This window comes from Centruroides sculpturatus, unplaced genomic scaffold, assembly GCF_000671375.1.
Source record: "Centruroides sculpturatus isolate CEXI.00-Female unplaced genomic scaffold, Cexi_2.0 scaffold2681, whole genome shotgun sequence".
NCBI lineage: Eukaryota > Metazoa > Arthropoda > Arachnida > Scorpiones > Buthidae > Centruroides > Centruroides sculpturatus.
The window spans coordinates 1-20,968 of NW_019386790.1; the positions used below are offsets into that span (position 1 = coordinate 1).

General features: G+C 32.5%; 1 protein-coding gene across 1 annotated transcript; it reads left to right on the forward strand.

Annotated features, from left to right (window-relative positions):
• Positions 1 to 298: 298 nt before the first annotated feature.
• LOC111615775 (melanotransferrin-like) lies at positions 299 to 17,686 on the forward strand. The gene is made up of 9 exons (XM_023357214.1): positions 299 to 495; positions 813 to 1,091; positions 10,889 to 11,143; positions 11,386 to 11,732; positions 11,809 to 12,106; positions 12,182 to 12,285; positions 12,381 to 12,520; positions 16,082 to 16,197; positions 16,274 to 17,686. Exons 1-9 carry the CDS (start codon positions 435 to 437, stop codon positions 17,080 to 17,082), a joined length of 2,409 nt encoding a protein of 802 aa, XP_023212982.1. The 5' UTR covers positions 299 to 434; the 3' UTR covers positions 17,083 to 17,686.
• Positions 17,687 to 20,968: the final 3,282 nt, after the last annotated feature.

Sequence of the window (20,968 nt, forward strand, 5' to 3'; positions counted from 1 at the left end):
ACAGCCAGGCACCCGTATTTGTAAAATCTAAGTGACTCGTACAACATGGAATTCATATAAAACGGAATTATCAACAGTGTTATAGGGGGGTCGACTGGTACTCTAATGGCGAATTTTTCAGTTATGATAACGTGGTTTTTCGCACAAAAAAACGCCCGTTTAAAAAAAAATCAAAACGAAAATCGCCTTCTCCATTTTATTACTGTATGAGGAAATACGAGAAAAAATGTAAGACGGTCTTTAATAGAATTTTCGTTGCAATTAATAGATTTTAGAGAGGAAATTCGGACATTTGGAAAATGACACAATGGGGAGAATATCGGAATGTGTACAGGTAATAGTCTACCTGGCTGCCCACCTGTCGTGCTTTTACGCATGCGCGCCCCGCCACACCTGTTGTTGCCTTGCTTTGAAAGCGATTTGAACACAAAAAAATGCATCTTTTCTTCTTGTGCCTTTCCCTATCCATCATTTTCGACGTCTTAGTGCAAAATGGTGAGTTTATTTACCTTAATCACCTTATGTTTGTTTACTCTTGCACCCGTTTACATTCCCGAAGGTGATGGTGACAATTTGAATTCGACACCGGATGTCCCACTGGTTAAAAATGTGTCTCGATCGCTCGTTATCTTAAAGAAAACATTTGTTTGGATACCTAGCAGTTGAAACAGATAAGATTGACACGTTGTTTACATACAACTTGAAACTGATAACTTTCTAACAGGCTTTAAATGTTGTCATTGAGCATTTTGAATTGTTAACTATAAAATTGACAATTTTCTAAAACAATTTTTATTAAATTTCTTATTTAGTTAAAACTGAAGATAGAATAGAAATCACGTGGTGCACCGTAAGTCACATGGAACAGGAGAAATGCCAGAAATTTGCTAGCGAGGTGGAGAGAGTGGACCTGGAGGAGAGGGAGAAGTTTAATGTCAAACTTCTCTGTAAGGAAGCCGCGGATAAGGACCAGTGCATGGGCTGGATCGACAGGAGAAAGGCGGACATGGTCACTCTGGATCCCGGAGAGTTGTTCGTGGCCGGACGGTATCACAGTCTCGTGCCGATCGTGGCGGAAAGATACGGACCGGGTTTGTATGCCGGATATTTTTTAACGTGCATTAGAGATTGTTTAATGTCTCGCCAGAGATCGGTCGAATTTGGAGTGTTAAACTACGTTGTGTTCATAGTTTGGGCGTGTTCCGCATCCCGGTAGTTTGGATGATGATTATTTTGTATGTTCTATGATAATCCTGATTTTTATTTTATAGTTCAACCTAAATAACTGTTATACGTATATATATATATATATGTGAATATAGTTCTAAAATAAATGTAACAGTCACATGTAAATTTATGAAAGATATCATTACTTAGCATATAAATTTTGTTTCTGCAGAAAGAAAATTTATATGCTAAGTAATGTGAATAACAAAATATATAAATTTACAAATTCTTTAGTACCTCTTTTGCTATCGATATTCCGATGTTTCCTGGTGAGAAACTGTCCTGCGTCAATAAACCTGTCTTTCGGATTGAGGATGGACTCCCTCGGTCGAGGATCCGTGATGATTGCACTTTCTTTTAGAATCTGGAGAATTGTTCGTATTACAGATTGCTTAGTAGATTGATAAAAGAATCTATATACAAATTTAACTCTCTTAATTCTTAATTGAAATAAGGCAGATTTTATGCACTTTACAATTAGATATTGATAGTTTATTGCCCATGTACTGTACACGAAAAAGTGGCAGATTTTATGTCATATGCAATTTGTGCATTGTCTAAGATGTCTTATTTGTGTAAAAGTTTCCATAAGTTTTCAGGGAATTTTGTGTCTTAGATGATATTCTTGATAGTGACACAAAAAGATATTCTATGATTTTTACTCTATGCTTAATAATATTAGATCATTAGATTAGTATTGTTTTTCTTCTTGTGATCTTGATGGAGCTTAGCAGTTATAATCCTCAATGCAACTGCCTGAATGAACTTGAAGACAAGAAGATAATATAATACTAAAATTTTTTTGTTTAATATGTCTGTCTTTATCTGACAGTCTTTTTCCAGGGTATTTAGAGTTATTACAAGTGATATAATTCCAAAAAGAAAATATTAATAATTGCGAAAACTTCAAGATTGTAAACTATTTTTATCTCAATTTAATAATTATCTCAAGTAACCAGTTGGTAGAGATATGAGGCTTATTAAACTGCAATGGAAACAAGATGTAATCTCAATTACTTGTCTCCATTGAAGTTTAACAAGCCTCATATCTCTACCAACTGGTTACTTGAAATAATTATTAAATTAACTGTTTAGAGGCAAGAAGCTTACAACTATATTTTCATCTTCAATATAGTAAATGTGCATACATCAAAATTAGATAAGATTTTATAAACATATTCTTATCCATCAGATGTCTGATGCTTAAATTACCATTTTTGCTTATTCCTGTATGAAGGAAGGAGTCAAAGAATAAATATCCTTACATAACATATTAGAAAGATATTGAAGGTTGTAACATCTATTAAGAAATGTCAGTGACTACTCTCTTAAATATTTGATTGTATTTTACAAACAATTTATACAGTAGCTTTTAGCTTTTATAATGTAACTGATTCCAGGAAAACCTATTAAACTTTCCATCATAATTCCTTGGGTTAACTTTATAAATCAAGGTTATATTCTTGGAAAATTAAGTGTTTTTTTTTTTTTTTTTTTACTCTATCTACCTTTTGGGCACTAATTGGCTTTTTTATCAAGTTTATTATGGGTTCAGCCAGGCCAACAATGGGGTGGCTGGGTAATGAGAGACAGAATCCAACATATCTGGGATAGACTATCTTTGAGAAAATTCCTTAGGTCCAAGAATGAATCTGGTTGGGTTTCAACCCAACCAGATTTGTTCTTGGACCCCACAAATTGATAGGCCGACATTTTAACTACTAGGCCATTTGGCTGTTGAAAAATGAAGTTTGAACTGGTAACTGTAGGAGTTAGGACATCACAGATGAGGACTATCTTCATCACAAGAAAACCTTTTAAGTGGTTATTTGAATAACTAAAAAAATCCATTAGATATTGCTTTTTTTAGCTTAGTTTGTATTAAAAGTATTTTTTTTTGAAAATGGTAAAAGAGCTCAAGAGGCAACATCTCAGAAGATTCATTCATGATGTTTATAATCATCACTAGCAAATAAAATATCTAAATGCCAGGAAAACATATATACAGGTATCCGTTGCTTAATGTGGTTTTGCTTAACATGGGATTTGATTAACATGTGAAATTCTTTTATATACATGGCAGAAGTTTTAATGTAGTGGCTTTACCAGTTGTCTTTACATAACATAGATACTTTATTTGATTAATGCAATTTTGGTATACATGGTAGCATCATGGGGTTAATTAACTGCATTAATCAAGGGATATCTGTATACGACTAAAATAAACATTCAGTTATTAGAAGTATATTTCTCTATATCCTAAGGTTTTATTTTTATATTCTAGGATTGAAACAATTCTCTCATCTCCAATAATAAATATATTTAGACTAAAGACAAGTTTCAAAATTGAATGCAGATATTGCAAATCTTTAAGTATTTGTATGCAAATACTTTGTTTTTATTAAAATTTATAAGATGCTATAAGTTGATAAGATTATTTTCCTCTGCTACCAAATATTTTAAATTATAGCAATAATTAAATTAAATCTAAGTACTTTTGGATGAATAGTTAGTCTTAAAAATTTACCTTGAAGTGAAGTGACCATATGTCCCATATTGTATGAGACTATTCTGTATTTTGACCCCAGCCGTTGTCCCAGTAATTTTTGCAAGGACGCCAAAATTTCTCATATTCCAGGATTTCCCAAAAAAATGTCTTGTATTTCAAAGAATTTCAGGAAATTTTCTCTTTAGAATCCCTATATGTATTGCTATAAATAGGGTTTTCCAGAATGAATAATAATATAAATAATTTATAATATCACAAAATTTACTGCATTACAGTTGTACAGTTTAAAAAATTTCTGCAGAAAAATAAACTGCTGCGGCAAAAGACGCATTCTTCTGAAAAGTATACAACCTAGATATTTGAGAATCCTACCAACATGTATATAAATTAATAATAATAAAATTTTATGATTTTTAGAATTTGCTGTGTACCGTTAAATTGTGGCCAAAGTAGCACTAACATTTATCTTCAGTCAATATACATGAATATTAACAACATTTTTGGCCTTTTTAAGACCATTATCAGTGAAAGTTTATGAAGATGCACAACTAAATGCAAGCAACTGATATCCTGGAATGTGTATTCAAATTTTCATTGTTTCATTTGTCAGTTATATTGTTTCAAGAGTTCAAATTCAAAATTGTCAACAATGAATAATTTTTATTGAAATTTCTGTTTGAATGACATTTGTTCCAACATATTCCCTACTCATAGTGAACCCCGTGACAACTAATGGTATTCTAAAGGTGCATTGTGGATCCTTTTCATTGTGTAGCAACTGGTATATTGTCTGGTTCCTCTTAAAGCATAATTTACTTTTATTCTGTTTCGCTATTGCCTTACATAGATGATTGAAGGCAGGGTTATAGGACATGGCTGTACTTGTGCTAGATTCTCCTTTTTGTATTATTTTCTTATTGTTGGCATAGGCACTGGTGAGTTGATTNGGGGGCGATTAGTAACAATTTATATTTTGGGGGCGAAAAACAATTTTCTGGGCGATATAGTAAAACATTATATTGAGAATAATTAGATATTTTATTCGTTATATCGTACAATAATTAAACAAATAACATTATACTAGTCACTAGTCTATTCAATGCGGCCGGATGGCCGAGCGTTCAAGGTGGCAACCTACCACTCTGGGGGAGTTACAGCTAATAGATATAATATATTTAAATTAGTAAATTTTATCAAAGCAAGAATTGGCATTTAGAGGGCGTATAGAATCTATTAAATCTAATATAAGAAAGTTAATTATATTGAACTTGCTTATATATTAAGTGCGTTAGATAATCTATTAATTAAAAATACATTTAGTGAAGTCTACGGTTTTTACTGGCTTATCGAACAAACGAATACGAATGGACCCTAGAGGCCTAGACCATCACTGACTGATTGCTCCTGAAAGTCGGTTTCTTACAGAAACACAGCTTCCCTATCATCAAATGTCACACACGCCACTGGACATCACAGATGAGGACTGTATCTTCATCCCAAGAAAACCTTTTAAGTGGTTATTTGAATAACTAAAAAATCCATTAGATATTGCTTTTTTAGCTTAGTTTGTATTAGAAGTATTTCTTTTTGAAAATGGTAAAAGAGCTCAAGAGGCAACATCTCAGAAGATTCATTCATGATGTTTATAATCATCACTAGCAAATAAAATATCTAAATGCCAGGAAAACATATATACAGGTATCCATTGCTTAATGTGGTTTTGCTTAACATGGAATTTCATTAACATGTGAAATTCTTTTATATACATGGCAGAAGTTTTAATTAATGTGGCTTAACCAGTTGTCTTTACACAACATAGATACTTTATTTGATTAATGCAATTTTGATATACATGGTAGCATCGTGAGATTAATTAACTGCATTAATCAAGGGATATCTGTATACGACTAAAATAAACATTCAGTTATTAGAAGTATATTTTTCTATATCCTAAGGTTTTATTTTTATGTTCTAGGATTGAAGCAATTCTCTCATCTCCAATGATAAATATATTTAGACTAAAGACAAGTTTCAAAATGTGAATGCAGATATTGCAAATCTTTAAGTATTTGTATGCAAATGATTTGTTTTTATTAAAATTTATAAGATGCTATAAGTTGATAAGATTATTTTCCTCTGCTACCAAATATTTTAAATTATAGCAATAATTAAATTAAATCTAAGTACTTTTGGATGAATGGTTAGTCTTAAAAATTTACTTGAAGTGAAGTGACCATATGTCCCATATTGTATGAGACTGTTCTGTATTTTGAACCCTGCCCTGTTGTCCCAGTAATTTTTGCAAGGATGCCAAAATTCTCATATTCCAGGATTTCCCAAAAAAATGTCTTATTTCAAAAAATTTCAGAAAATTTTTTCTTTAGAATCCCTATATGTATTGCTATAAATAGAGTTTTCAGAATGAATAATAATATAAATAATTATTAATATCACAAAATATACTGCAATATAGTTGTACAGAGTTTAAAAAATTTCTGCAGAAAAATAAACTGCTGTGGCAAAAGATGCATTTTTCTGAAAAGTATACAACCTAGATATTTGACAATCCTACCAACATGTATATAAATTAATAATAATAAAATTTTATGATTTTTAGAATTTGCTGTGTACCGTTAAATTGTGGCCAAAGTAGCACTAACATTTATCTTCAGTCAATATACATGAATATTAACAACATTTTTGGCCTTTTTAAGACCATTATCAGTGAAAGTTTATGAAGATGCACAACTAAATGCAAGCAACTGATATCCTGGAATGTGTATTCAAATTTTCATTGTTTCATTTGTCAGTTATATTGTTTCAAGAGTTCAAATTCAAAATTGTCAACAATGAATAATTTTTATTGAAATTTCTGTTTGAATGACATTTGTTCCAACATATTCCCTACTCATAGTGAACCCCGTGACAACTAATGGTATTCTAAAGGTGCATTGTGGATCCTTTTCATTGTGTAGCAACTGGTATATTGTCTGGTTCCTCTTAAAGCATAATTTACTTTTATTCTGTTTCGCTATTGCCTTACATAGATGATTGAAGGCAGGGTTATAGGACATGGCTGTACTTGTGCTAGATTCTCCTTTTTGTATTATTTTCTTATTGTTGGCATAGGCACTGGTGAGTTGATTAATTAAATTATTAGGGTTTCCATTAATTTGTGTACCAACCTCTTTAATATGTGATATTTTCTTGCATGTCTTGAATGTTTCTACATTGAGTAAAAGTACTCCTTATTAAGATCTAGAGGGCTGCTGCTTTATTTTGTAGTAGGTTGCAGGATATCATTGGAATATGGAGGAGTTGGCTTTTCCCATTTTTGGTAAATTGATTTCGTTATGTTTATGTCTAGAAAAGCCTCTAGGTTATTAATTTTATATCTGTAATCAGTAAGGGTTATTGTTGATCATGCTTAAGAACTCATCAGTGTTGTGTCTCTTGTTCTAAATCAGGAGTTCTCAACTGGGGTCCACAGAAAAAAAATACCGAATTGGGGGTTTACGGTGATATTTTAGTGGCCTGTAGGGTAATTCTACTTCAGAACAATTGTTTTACTGAAAATGAAATTTCTACAGTATATATATTGTCAATTTATTTATCACTCATTTCTTGCATAAGGGTTAAAATATAAATTATTTAAAATATTGAATATGTAAATGACATATATATCTCATTGACAAAAATCAAAGAGAGATTATAAAACTGAGGTCTGTTAGGAGAATCTTATACCATCAGCATCATGTCACTTGACAGTGACATTTCTGAACGTTTTGCATCAGTTTGTTCCAGATCTTAAAGATTAGGGAGGGAGGCTATAAACTTTATAGCCTCCCTCCAGTATAAAGGTAATCGGTTTATTTTAACCCTAACCTTCAGTTCTGTGCAAAACTCAATCTTGAGGTATTAAAAGTGCTAGTTCATAAATACCATAGTTACTTTTTCTGAAATTCAGAGCTTCAGTATTAAAATATTTTTCCAATTTGAAACAATGTAACAAAAACATATAAGGTTTTTTGCTGTGCAATCTATGGAGGTCCACAAAAAAAATTAAGAAGAAAAGGAGTCCATGGGTAAAAAAAAGGTTGAGAACCCCTGTTCTAATTGATCAAGATACTATCAGTATATCTTGCATATAGAACTATTTGATTTTTAAAGATGGACTGCCCGTTGGGATTCTCTATGCAGTATGTATCCTTATTAAATTTAGGATACTTAGCATATTTTCCTTTAGGATACTGGGCATGTACAGGATATCAGTAGTTGACATGAGGTTTAGTATGAATATGGAATATGCTAGAGTGACTTTCCACTCTCTCTTGACAAAACTAAGGGTGCATGCAGTTGATATAAATGCTTGCATAATACTTATCTAGCTAACTTGGGCAACAGATCTGGAAATAGAGGCACTGCTACATGAAGCAGCTTTGATATGGTTGGTGAGGGAAAGAGGGGACTTAAAGCTCTTAAAACAGGTGTAAATTTATTTCTCTGAGAAAAACACAAACTACATCAAAGATTGCAATTATTTCCATGACTTGGAAAGCTGTCTTTGAAGTATACATGTTGATTGCTTATATTTATTTTTTGTCTTTTGAGTTTATTTTCTTATCTATGTTTATATGGTGGTTGCAGTCATCTTGTGCATTTATATTACTGATTTTTCGAACCCTAAGTTTGAATTCTCGATATTCAGAAAAGAATTTGGAAAGGAAGTTTGGATGGAACACTCCATATAAACATTCACCTTTAAAAAATTGAATTTAAATTTTGGAAGAATATTTCTGCTTGTGGAACAATTGGTGTTTTAAAATCAGTCTTTTTGCTTGTGCACTGGAGAGAATTGTATATTAGGGATGGCCTTAGAAAGGCTGAAAATGTTTTGAAGTTAATAATTGTTAACTGAAGATAGGTTAGTGTTCAGTATGAAATGCATGTAACTTATATCAATAGGAGCATAATCAAATTGCATGCTATAGTCACAGTGACATTTTAAACTCTTTCTACATGGCTTAAGATTATTTGCTTTTGTGCCTGTTGTGGGTTTGGCCAAGTTTTTGTACCCAATGTAGATTGGTGAGGCTAGTTGCCAAATAAGACCTGACACATCTGGATAAAATTACTGTAAAAGTTTGATGATTTGACTGGGACGCTTAGTGTTAAATTGTCTGTGTAGCAACACACAAATGTGTTGTAAGTGTTGTTTAGAACAAACTCATTTAATCAGACCTTTCACTGCACAAGTTTGTTTCAGGTACACTTTCAACATCCTATAAATTAGGATTAGGTCCCCAGGACTCATACTCAGCATTTAAAGACATCTTGGAAAGATGATGCATTTATTATTCTGCTATTTCGTTGTCAAGTTCTCAATTAAAAACACTTAATTTAAAATTTTTTGTAATACAGAGGAATGAATAAAGGCTGGTTTATAACCCATTTTTATTAGACACGGCTGTTTTGTTGAGGTTACTGTTCAACAGTTTATAGTGTATTTGATAATTATGAATCCATGGAGTCCTATTTGATGCTTGCTTACACATGCCATATTCCACAATTTAGATACAGTATATTCAAAGTTAGTTGCTACTTATCATTTGTTAAATCGAGCAATATCTATCATAGGTTTTATATAGTGAACTTATTTGAATTAGGCCTATTTTATATGCTTAATTCTTATCTATTATTCCAGGAAACAAATCATTTGCAATTTTTCTCCATATAAAACCTCATATTTTTTTTTTTCCATTTGTTGTTGAGTTTATCATTCATGGCTCAAATATTCTCCATTTTACATTTGTACAAGATAAGTTGATTGAGCTCTTGCATTAAATACAGAACATGTAATGCCATCTCACAATTCTGTTTGTTCTTGATCAATGGAAAAACATCAAATTTTATCACAAATCAAAGTTTTCATTAGATCATTGCGAGGTATATTGGTTAAACTGACAGTATGTAGCGGAACAGGACATTGAGAACCTCAAATGGTCCTTGAGAATTGAGCATATAAAAATGCTTGTGGATGAATTGTTAATTTTGAAAATTATTAATACAGTAGTGAATTATTTCTACAATAACCATTTTCAAAATTGATAAACATTTTGTAGATATGAGGACTAAGATATCAGCTGGCAATATTTGTTCTTATGAAGAAACATTGTCAGCCTGATAGCTTTAGTTATATTTCTTCAAATTCTTAAGATTCCGTGTCTGAATTCTTAAGAGAAATTTATACATATATTCACAAAAGATTTATACTTGTCTTTTGAAATTAATGAATTGTATTGGATTAAATTTGATTTATGAATTAATCATTTGTACAACTTTGTTCATTTTTTCAAAAGGTGGTTTTGTGAGAATACGGGCGAAGGGACAGAGCCCTCTAATTGTTGGATCAGCGAGATCCGTTCATAGCATCACTGATGGCTTTTTATCGAGTGGCGAGGGAGTTGAGAAAGTCAACAGGTGTCTGTGCAAGCAATGATAGACAGGTTCACAGGTTAAACAAACAAATAAGGAGTTTATTATATAACTAATCTAATTTACAGGAGCATACATAAAGAATTAAATGATTAAATGCGGATAACATATAAATCTATCGGTAAAGGTGATCAAACTAGTCACTATGCCGCATGCCTAACCTCTAGAGTGAGAGAGAGAGTTTACAAAGGTTTCTGCCCTCAAATATATCTCAACATGCTGTTGGATGACTGTATGCAATGATCATTCTAGAATATGGAAGCTGGAACAGTCCTATGTCTTCTAACTGCTTATTCTCGGACAGGACCGGGACAGGAGACACAATATAAAAATATGTTTAATATTAATGTCCATAATTATTTGTATCTGATATATTTTCTGTTAACTAATAATAATAATAATTTTTAATGATTAAATATCACTTTATTTTAAAAATTTTTATATAATTCTCAATTTTTCCAGTGTTAAGTTCTTATAATGACTTTTTATATAGATTTTTATGGTTATAATAATTGCTGAAGTCCATTAGGTTTTTTAAAATAAGCATTTACAAGTGTTAATTTTATATGCAACATAAGTTAATCAAATACAAAAGTTTAAATTAATGTTTGTTTTAAAATTGGATATTTCAATTAAAATTTTTTTTAAATTTTATAGAAGAAACAGATGGATATTATGCAGTTGCAGTTACGAGGATTTCTACTCGGCTAGATTATTTGAGAGATTTAGAAGGTAAAAGAGTCTGTTTTCCTTCGGTGGGGCAGCTGGGAGGATGGATAATTCCTATAGCAAGATTAATAGAAGAGGACGTGTTGCCAATAAAGTATTGCAATAATATAATTAAATCTGCAGCAGAATTTTTCGGTCCTAGTTGCACTCCTAATTCTTTAATTGATAAATATAACCCGACAGGTGAGTGAAGTTTCTGTGAGCAAAAATTTTAATTATTATATGGGATTTGCAGCTAAAACAGAGTCTGACATCTTTGTACAACCAACCATAAGATAACATTGGCATGTCTGATGTGTATAATGTATTCAAAGAGCCAAATTGAATACTGGGTTGATTTGAGGCTTAGTTGTCAAATTCTGTTTTAATTGCTGTGATTACAAATTAATTTGTTTATGTTTAAGTTTATTTAATTTTTATTTAAGGTGACAATCCTCAAAAGATGTGCGAACTCTGCGAAGGTAAAAAGAGTAACCGTTGCAGTGGAAACAATAAATATGCTAATTTCGAAGGTGCCTTTAATTGTTTGTTGAATAATGGAGAGGTAGCTTTTCTAAAAGACAGCACCGTTCGTGAAATGACAAGTCAGCGCAATTACAGGGGACCTCCTGCATCCGAATTTAAACTAGTCTGCCCATTCAATAGAAGAGAGACGTCCGCTCCTGTCGACGACTTTCGTTCGTGTAATTGGGGTTATGTACCTGCTCATGTTGTTGCAGTTAGTTCCGTTCTCCTGCCAGAAACAAGAAAAAGATACCAAAGATTTTTAAAGGTTGCACTGACATTTCAGTTATTTAATAAATAGTAATGAGTTGTGTTAATTAATATATTTCTAAAAACATTTTCAGCTTGCAGTTAAGTTATTTGGTAGAAATAATCCGTATTCTAGCAACTGGAATCCCGATTATCCTCCTCCTCCTCCTTCTCATTTCAATGCTTCATATAGAGGAGGTTCTAACTATTACCCTTACAATAGAAGAAGCCTTTCATCAAACAGTGTGTCTGAAAAATCTTTTCAACTATTCAAATCGGGAACCGGAGATGATCGCGATCTATACAAAAACAGCACCAATCTTCTGTTTCTAGACACAACTACTAATTTAGTTGCTCTAGATGCCACCAAACAGATATTTGCTGGATATCTTGGTGAGTTGTTTACATCTGTGTGAAAATTTTATTTAAACTTTACAAGTAAATTCTCTGTAATTATTCTCTTCTTAGGAATAAAGCAAGATTTATATAAAAAACTACAAAAATGTCCCGTTCCACCTGCTAAATTATGTGTAGTGTCAGTCGCAGAACAAAAGAAATGCAATAAGATGAGAGTAAGTTATCAATTTATATGTTTATTGTTTACAAAACTAATATTTCTATATAAGCATTTATTTTATTTAAAATAAATTTTTTCTTTTACATGTAGACAGCATTTAGAGCAAAAATGTTGAAACCTGACTTAGTTTGCATAACTGGTCACAGTCAAAGAGATTGTATGCAGTTGATCAAGGATGGTCAAGCAGATTTAACAGTGTTAGATGCGGGTGATATTTATCATGCAGGACAGTAAGTTATTACATCATTTCATTAAAATTTTCTAAACTTGTACTTTTTACTATTATTATTATTTTAAAGCAGATATTCTTTGACTTAAAAGGCAGTCAATTTACAATTCTTGTACTTACGACGGACCTTTAAATGGCAGTTTAGGTATTTTCAAATAATAATGAATAGATTCTCAGCTATTTTTAATGTAGTTAAGAGCAATGTATAATGCCACTTAATGTAGCTACAATGCTCTATTCCAAACAACAATCCACATTAAAGCCTGAAATGCACAAAGATTCATAATCAAAATCCTACTTTAAGTATGCAAATGTCTTCTAATTGTTTGGATAAAAAACATCCGCCTAAATACGATATATGTATTCCAAAAATAATTTTTTTTAAAAATTGCTCATGGAATGAAAGATTTAAACGATAAATATTACGTTAGTAAAAAGTCATAATGACAAGAACACTTGAAATTCACAAAAAATAGAAGAAACACTGAAATGAATTAAAAGTGTCTTCATATTTCATCCCTTCCTACACCTCAGAAACATAATTTACTCCATGGTTTCTTCTGTCTTTTAAGTGACTTCCTAAGGAACATAATAGTCTCATGTCAGAGTCAACCTTTTATGTTTTTGAGGTGTAGGTAGGGATGAAATATGAAGTTACTTTTAATTTATTTTAGTGTTTCTTTTATTATTATTTTTTTTTTTTTGAATGTTGAGAAATGTAATTTTAAATGATTTAATATTTAAACAATTCTATTTAAAACTAAAATATATTGATTAAAGATAATTTATGTACTATATATACTTGAGTAATAGTTGATCCCCTATTTTTGGCCAAAAATCCTGGAATTTTCCATAGGTCCCTAAGTCTACACTAGTATTTCATGGACAACAGGTCAACATTTGCCAGAATTTTTTCCATTGAAGGCACTGCAAGTGCATCTAGTTTTTCAGGATAAGTAGTGCTCTTTATAAAAGTTTATATTGTTTACAATGTTGAAAAGCACCATTCTGACTCTGCTTTATCATCATGAGGATTTTTGCCAATTTCATAATTCCATTAACAATTGTAAGAACACCATCTACCAGTAGATATTTTCTAAAATGCGTTTCATTAACTCAATCTGCAATATTCATGCATTTTGGATCTAAAATATACAGTATTTTGGATGCTGTTGGATATTGGAGCAAGAAAAATTTTTACTAAAACAATCTAATGAATAATAATAAATTATGGCCAGAAATGACAGAGGCAGGGGTCATCTCAGCAGAGGTGCCATCAACATAATGACGCGTGACATGTCGGTGCAAACACACACACAAATCTACAACTACAGTTTAAAATTTCTCTGTCATTTTACATAAAAATGCCCTCCAGAAAAAATAACAAATATATGGTAACATTTAAACTAAAAGTGTTTGAAGTTGCCGAGAAGACAAATAACTATGTAGCAGCAGGGGAATTTTGTGTGTTGGAGAAACTTGTGAGAGACTAGAGAAAGATATGAAACAAACTTCAGACAATACCAAAATGAAAATAGAAAAAGAAAACATAGCAAGTGGCCACAAAGTTGCAGAGTGGGCACTTGAAAATCATCAAGATGGAAGGTGTGTTACTTGTGCAGCCATTTGTGAGGTCCCAGACAGGGTCCAAAATCATGTTAATTGCATTGACTATACAGAAATTGTTAAAACAAAAACCAAATGAAAGTTATGTAAGAAAGAGAGGAAAAATTCTGTAGTTATCAAAATAAATGCAACATGGAGATAAACAAGGAGTCTCTAGGCAACTCGCACATGTTAGATCATAGATGAATGTCAACCTGGAAAGATGAAACTCTGACACCAATACTCATATACAACAGATTGAAGTTAGGGTTAATTGGGAAAAGGAGAAAGTTTGACAGTCAAGGAGACATCATCTGAGATTATTTCCTTAATTCTGACATTTTAGAATTTTAACAATGGGCTAAAATACAAGTACAAGTTTCTTGGTTGTATCAACAGTTCCCAGTCAGAGTTGAAGGATGGTGTCAGGTAGATCATCCAAAGCAGACCTTAATTGCAACCTGAACCAATCTGTATTTACGTGGAGAGAGACCAAAAAGTGAGACAAGGAAATTAGGACTAATCAAAATAAGGGATTTGGGTAGAAAATCAATAAAAACCCTGAATCTCAAGGTCAAAAGGAGAGTTCCTTGTTAATTGTGTTGCATGACAAATCTATGTTGTTTAGTGAATGAAATGTCTGCCAGTATCCACAGTGCCATCGAAGCACTAACCCGGATCGCCTGCTCTTCTTGACAGACACATCTTCTTCTTCTCCAGCACCATTGTCTTGTAAGTGCCATAAGACTCTTATCTGTCTCCACAACTACTCCAGTTTGCAAGTAAATGAGTGACTGTCCTCTGTGCTGAACAACAACTGCGAAGAAAAAAAACATACACAAAGGGAGGCATCGTGAGGGCTCCATCATTGCTTTTGATCTGTGAATGGATCGTTGATTCATGGAAGGAACTAAAAGTTGACACTGTTGTAAAATCATTCAAGAAATATGAAATTTTGAGAAGAAAACATTTCATTTAGAAATCAGTTGGGCTTCTGATACTGATTTGGTACATTGGATTCTAGCTTGAATTTCAGCCCCTCAAAAGTTGTATCCATATAATAGTTAACCCCATAAATTTTACCTTAAAAAATAATCTAAAAAATTCAACTTTTACACTAGTAAAAGTCAAATTTTTTAGATCATTATCACTACCAAAAATGTTTTGGAAGAACAAACTGATTGGTTCCTTGATTGAAGATGAAATGTGTTAGCAATGACTAAACAGGTTATATTAATTATGTAAGTTAAAGTTCAACTTTAACTGTTCTTCAGTTTATAACTTTTTATTTATGTTTTAAAAAACTCTTTGCCCTTCCAAGAAATTACTTAATTGATATGATGAAAAGCTGCTAATTTTTGTTGTTTATACAAAAATGAATAGGATAAAGTTCAAACTAGTAATCCTTCAAATTAAAAATGCATTGGTTAATTTGTTTATAGTCATTTGATACATCAAACACATTACAGTTTATAAGGTTGTCTCAGTTTTGCTTATTATGGATAAATTCAATCTGCAACAGTGTTGGATACATGTATGAAGATTGGGAATAATGTCCCAACTCTGAATCATACCACAAAGATTTCTTGCAATGACAGGATGATAATTACAATAAATTATCTTACTGTGTGATAGTCTAATTGATAAACTGATGGATAACGATGACAACTTGGCTTTCTACATAAGATCATTTTCAATAAGCTTCTCTGAGTCATCTTATCTCACCCACTACTTTCAGCTTCTTTTCTCCAATGTTACCTCTTCATGTTACTCTTTTTACTTTCCACAAACCCCAATTTTCATGATTGTATTGCATATTATATTTCAAAAAATATAGTAATTAATGTGTTTTTCTGTTGCATGTATTATGCAGAAACAGAGATCTGACTTTAAAAATTTGCAATAATCTTGAAGAGCTTAATTTACTTTTCTAAACGAAATTTTTTTCATTTTACAGTGCACTTGGATTGGTACCAATTATAGCTGAACAGTATGATTTACAAGAGCCATCTTATTATGTTGTAGCAGTTGCACAGCAGCCTGATAAAGATACAGATCTATTATACTTAAAAGGTTTGTTTTCTTTTTTAATATTGACTAGACATTAATCTTTAAAATGATAAGTATTAATTTCTCCCTCTTGATCCAGGAAAAAGATCTTGTCATACTGGTGTGGGTTTGGCAGCAGGTTGGGTCATACCAATGAGTTTTCTTTTAAGTAACGAAAGAATGCGATCTTATGGATGCAATTCGGCACATGCTGCAGCAGAATTCTTTCAAAAAAGTTGCATTCCGGGTGTTCTGTCCAGGGAATATACTGTAGCCGATTGGAGTTATGCCAATTTATGTGACCTGTGTCACGGAACCGGTGCAAGTTATTGTAGCAGAGATTCTTCCGAACCTTTCTATGGTAATACGGGTGCCCTACGTTGTCTGGTGGAAGGGGGTGGAGAGATTGCATTCGTGAAACACACCACGGTTTTAGAAAATACCGCGGGGAAAAATCGCGAATGGTGGGCCCGCCCCATGATGCCCGGCGATTTTGAACTGTTGTGTAGAGATGGCACCAGAGCAAAACAGCACGAGTACGAAAGTTGCAATCTTGGTAAAGTTGCCTCAAATGCAATGGTCACAAACAGAAACAACCCACCCAATGTAACTAGATCCTACATCGATCTTTTTTTACATGCTCAACAATACTATGGATCTAAGTATAGCGAAGATTTCACCTTCAAAATGTTTGTTTCTGACAGCAGTTACAGTGACCTGATCTTTCAAGATGCCACTCAACAGTTGGTGGAAGTTCCTTTGCACAAACGTAATTATCACGAATATTTGGGTTACGACTTCGTGCAGGCCATGAAAATCGTCGACTGTAGGGCCGCTGCCAGTTCTATAGAATTAAGTATCTCTTTAATTAGTATTCTATCATTGTTAATATTTAATTGGCAGTTATAATTTTGCCAGCCATAAAATACTAGAAACTTGACATTTACATAAAACAAAGAATCTCTGGGACGTCATCAATATCGAGCTCCTGCTTCAGAAAATTTTATCATAAGAGTATCATCAAAAAATCATTTTTTTAATACAAAATGTGATGATATGTAAGTGTATTGCAAATTTATTTAATTATATACTTAACATTTTTATACAAAGAAAATATTATAGATCTGTACATATTTTATAAAATTAACGAATTGTAAATAACAATTAGCCAAGATGATACATATCATTATTTTGATAATTATGTAATTAAACATAAGCATAGTTGTTAAAATAGAATAATTTATATTAACACTTTAAAAAAAAAAAGCAATATTTATGTATTTTAACCAAATGCAGGTGATTTTTGAGGTTTCTAGTATTTGTAAATGAATAATTAAGTTGTATTTCAGACAATCCGTCCACTTCTCTCACGCGATTGCTAGCACTACACTGTTTACACTGAGTGCATTGTATTTTTTTTTGTGACATGTTCATCATGAATCTCTCGAATCATTATTTTTATAGAATATAATAATTGTCATTTTTTATGAATTTGTACATTATGTGGAATAAAATAATTATTTAAATATACTTACAAATTTTAGAATTTTTTCTTTGAGAGATCACATGTCAACAAAATCTGTTGTTGTAATATTGTAGGAGAATCAGCTATAGTGATTGGAGTACTATTGTTATTGTGCAAGTGGAGGCTTTTAGGTCAAAGTGCATTGGCTTAAAATATCCAGTGTGTGTCCCACAAAAAATTACTTTTCAACTCTTTCTTTGGAGATTGCTGTCTGAGCTCTTTAAAGCTGAGAGATGCCATGCTCAATTAAGAACTCAGATTGAATGAGTCTTCTCAAGCAAAGATCTGCAGAGGAATCTGTTAAAGTGGCAAAAGGCTGAGGAGAAAAGTTTCAATTGGTACAGACATTTATGAAAGTGATCAAAGTCACTCTCATAAATGTCTGTACAATATCAATCAAAACATGATTCTTGTAAAAAAAGTATAAAATCCTTTGGGCAAACTAAGGATAGGCTAAACATAAATTCTTACTTTGCTTTAAATTGGGAGTTAGTCCAGTTTTAAAATGATTGGAATTATCCCCACTACTTAAACAGCACTAAAAAAGTATTAAAAGAAATACTAAGAGTTGATTTGACTCCACAAAGAATATAAAGCTCCCTGCTTGACCAGTAAATCAGCTGCTATATTGATGGCAATATCTTCAATGTCTTGGCACCACCAGAGAAAAACTGTTGTGGATAGACAAACCATTGAGATGCTATCAACACCTCCAAACAAGTGCCTAAGTAAGCTGACAAGAATGAAATATGTTTGTTTCTAAAAGTCAGGCTGCCTTAATATAGATAGCCTTATTAAGAGTGTAAAATAGTACAAACACACCAAACAATAGCTAGCAACTCTGCTTGAAACACAGTAGGAAACTTGCCCAGTGACACAAAAAACTCTGCTCGACTGTTTCCACAAATGGCAGCGTTTCTGCCACTATTAATTTTGAATCAATCTGTTTGTAAATGAGACTATATTCTGTGGATGAAAAGTTACCCTATTTATATGCCAGTTGAGCAGAAAAGGAGACCAGATAATGCCTGTCAAAACCATGGAAACATTTTGTCTGAATTCATCAAAAAGATGTCTTCTTCTTCTTGTCTCTCAGTAAAGCCAATGACAAATGTACTTTGACTAAAATTTGTGTCATATGACATTACACTTGAGACCTTTCCTTACTTCAGCTGGAATAAACAGGTGATGGGAAAGCCCAATAGAACTACAATACATGGAATCATAGATATAGCCACCACTAGTTCTGTAAGGCATGCAGTATGCTATAGGTTTTTCATCCTTATCTGATAGTCTTTGCAAAACCCCTGGATCACCAAATTTCAGCAAAACAGGTTGTTTGGTTCAAACCACCATAGTAAAAAGTCAAAAAGAAAATGCATGGTTGCAGACCAGATTTGCAAAAAGTGCCTTTACATAACCAGAAGATATGCCTTGACTATATAGCACCATCTCAAGATGCAAAATCCATAAGGGCTAGTCAAGTAATACCAGAAGGTACTTGACCAAGGAGGAAAACTGTACCCTTTTATTACAGAGAAGAGGCTCAGAAAAACCACTCAATGCTTTCCTATGAGCAAAAGGAACAATAAGTTTTATCCAGACCAGCAGTTTCCAATCTTTTTTGACTTGTGTACCCCTTGGCAGCCCATTTTCCTAAGTTTTGCATGTTCATCAATGGCATCTTTAATCAATTATACAGCAATGTACAATTACATGTAAAAAAAAAAGCATTGGTAGGACACACAAATATAAAAATATATTTTTATTTAAAACTAAGTATTGAGTGCCATGATGTCACCAAAGGCCTCAATGCAGAATTTGAATATTCTTAAATTATAGTACATCAGCCATTTTTTTTTTTTTTGTGTACCCTAAATACGAAATTCATCCTCAGGTGTGCATACTCCTGGTTGGGAATCATTGATTTAGACTGATATGTAAGCTGCCTGCATAGCTCTGAACACAGGTTAAGCTTCTGTGAAGAAGACAAAATACAGGAAATTTCTCAGTACAAAGCAGAATATCTATATATCCCTGGACTTACAACTCAGAGAAACTAAGATACTTCAAGAGACCATTCACAACAAGGGTGAAAGAACACCTCCTTGAGGGTAGCCTTGCACAACAGATGCTCTCAGGAAGTTCCAAAAAGTAAAATCACTATACTACAATCATAAAGCATAAACTCAATCCAGCAAACAAAAATAAGACTGATACCATGCTCAATTATCAATCAGACTAATTATGGCAATATTTGGTTTATCATTAATACATAATCCACAGAAAAGGAAGAAACATCCAACCAGCCATATTTCCATTCAATGTATTCTGTCCTCGAGTCACTGACAACCTTGCCCTTCCCTCCAATATTTATTATTTAATGAGTTTAGTAACTCAATAGAGAACCAATTATCCAAAAACCAAAATTGCTAAGTATCCAAAAAAATCATCATTCAACAATTTTTTAACCATGAATGGCCACATCTCTCTACAAATGTTTTCCAAATTAACATATTAAGAAATTAGTTTGATTTCAAGCTTTAATTGTAGAGTAACCATAGAATTTGACAAGATATCTGCATGCATTTTCACCATCTGCAAACAAAAGACAGTTTAATTTAATCAACAAAGATAACACAATGCTCATAACTTTCCAACTTGTTCCACCATTAAATGTCATTTACTCTAGAACCAAATGCCTTTCTTCAGTAAAACTAGCCAAATAATTCTGTTTAAGATAAAAAGATTATAGCTGACATCTCAATTATAAGTTGCTCCTTTTTAATTACGCATTATACAATGAAAATATGCCAGAAGAGAGTATGCATTTTCACCATCTTGGCCAAAAGCCACAAAGTACATACAGCCTCTAGCTCAGCGATTCCCAAAGCGAGTGCTACCATCCCCTGGGGCGGCAAGTAAATCTAAGAGGCAAAAACAAGTGTGGGAACACTGGAGGCAGGGTCCCAACCAAACAATGACATTAGGTGAAGGTTTGAGTCACTGACAACCTTGCCCTTTCCTCCATTAATTAAAACAGATAAGAAAAAACATTGCATTTAATGGTTTCCAGATGTAGAGAACAAGATACCATAGAGCAGCGATTCCCAACCTGTGGTACGCGTACCCCTAGGGGTACGCGATAGGTTGTTTAGGGGTACAGAAAATAGTTAGTTATTATGGCAGAAAAAATAATATATTATGTATCACAAACTAATAGTATTAAAAAATTATTAGATAAATAATGTTCCTTGCAACAATCACAAC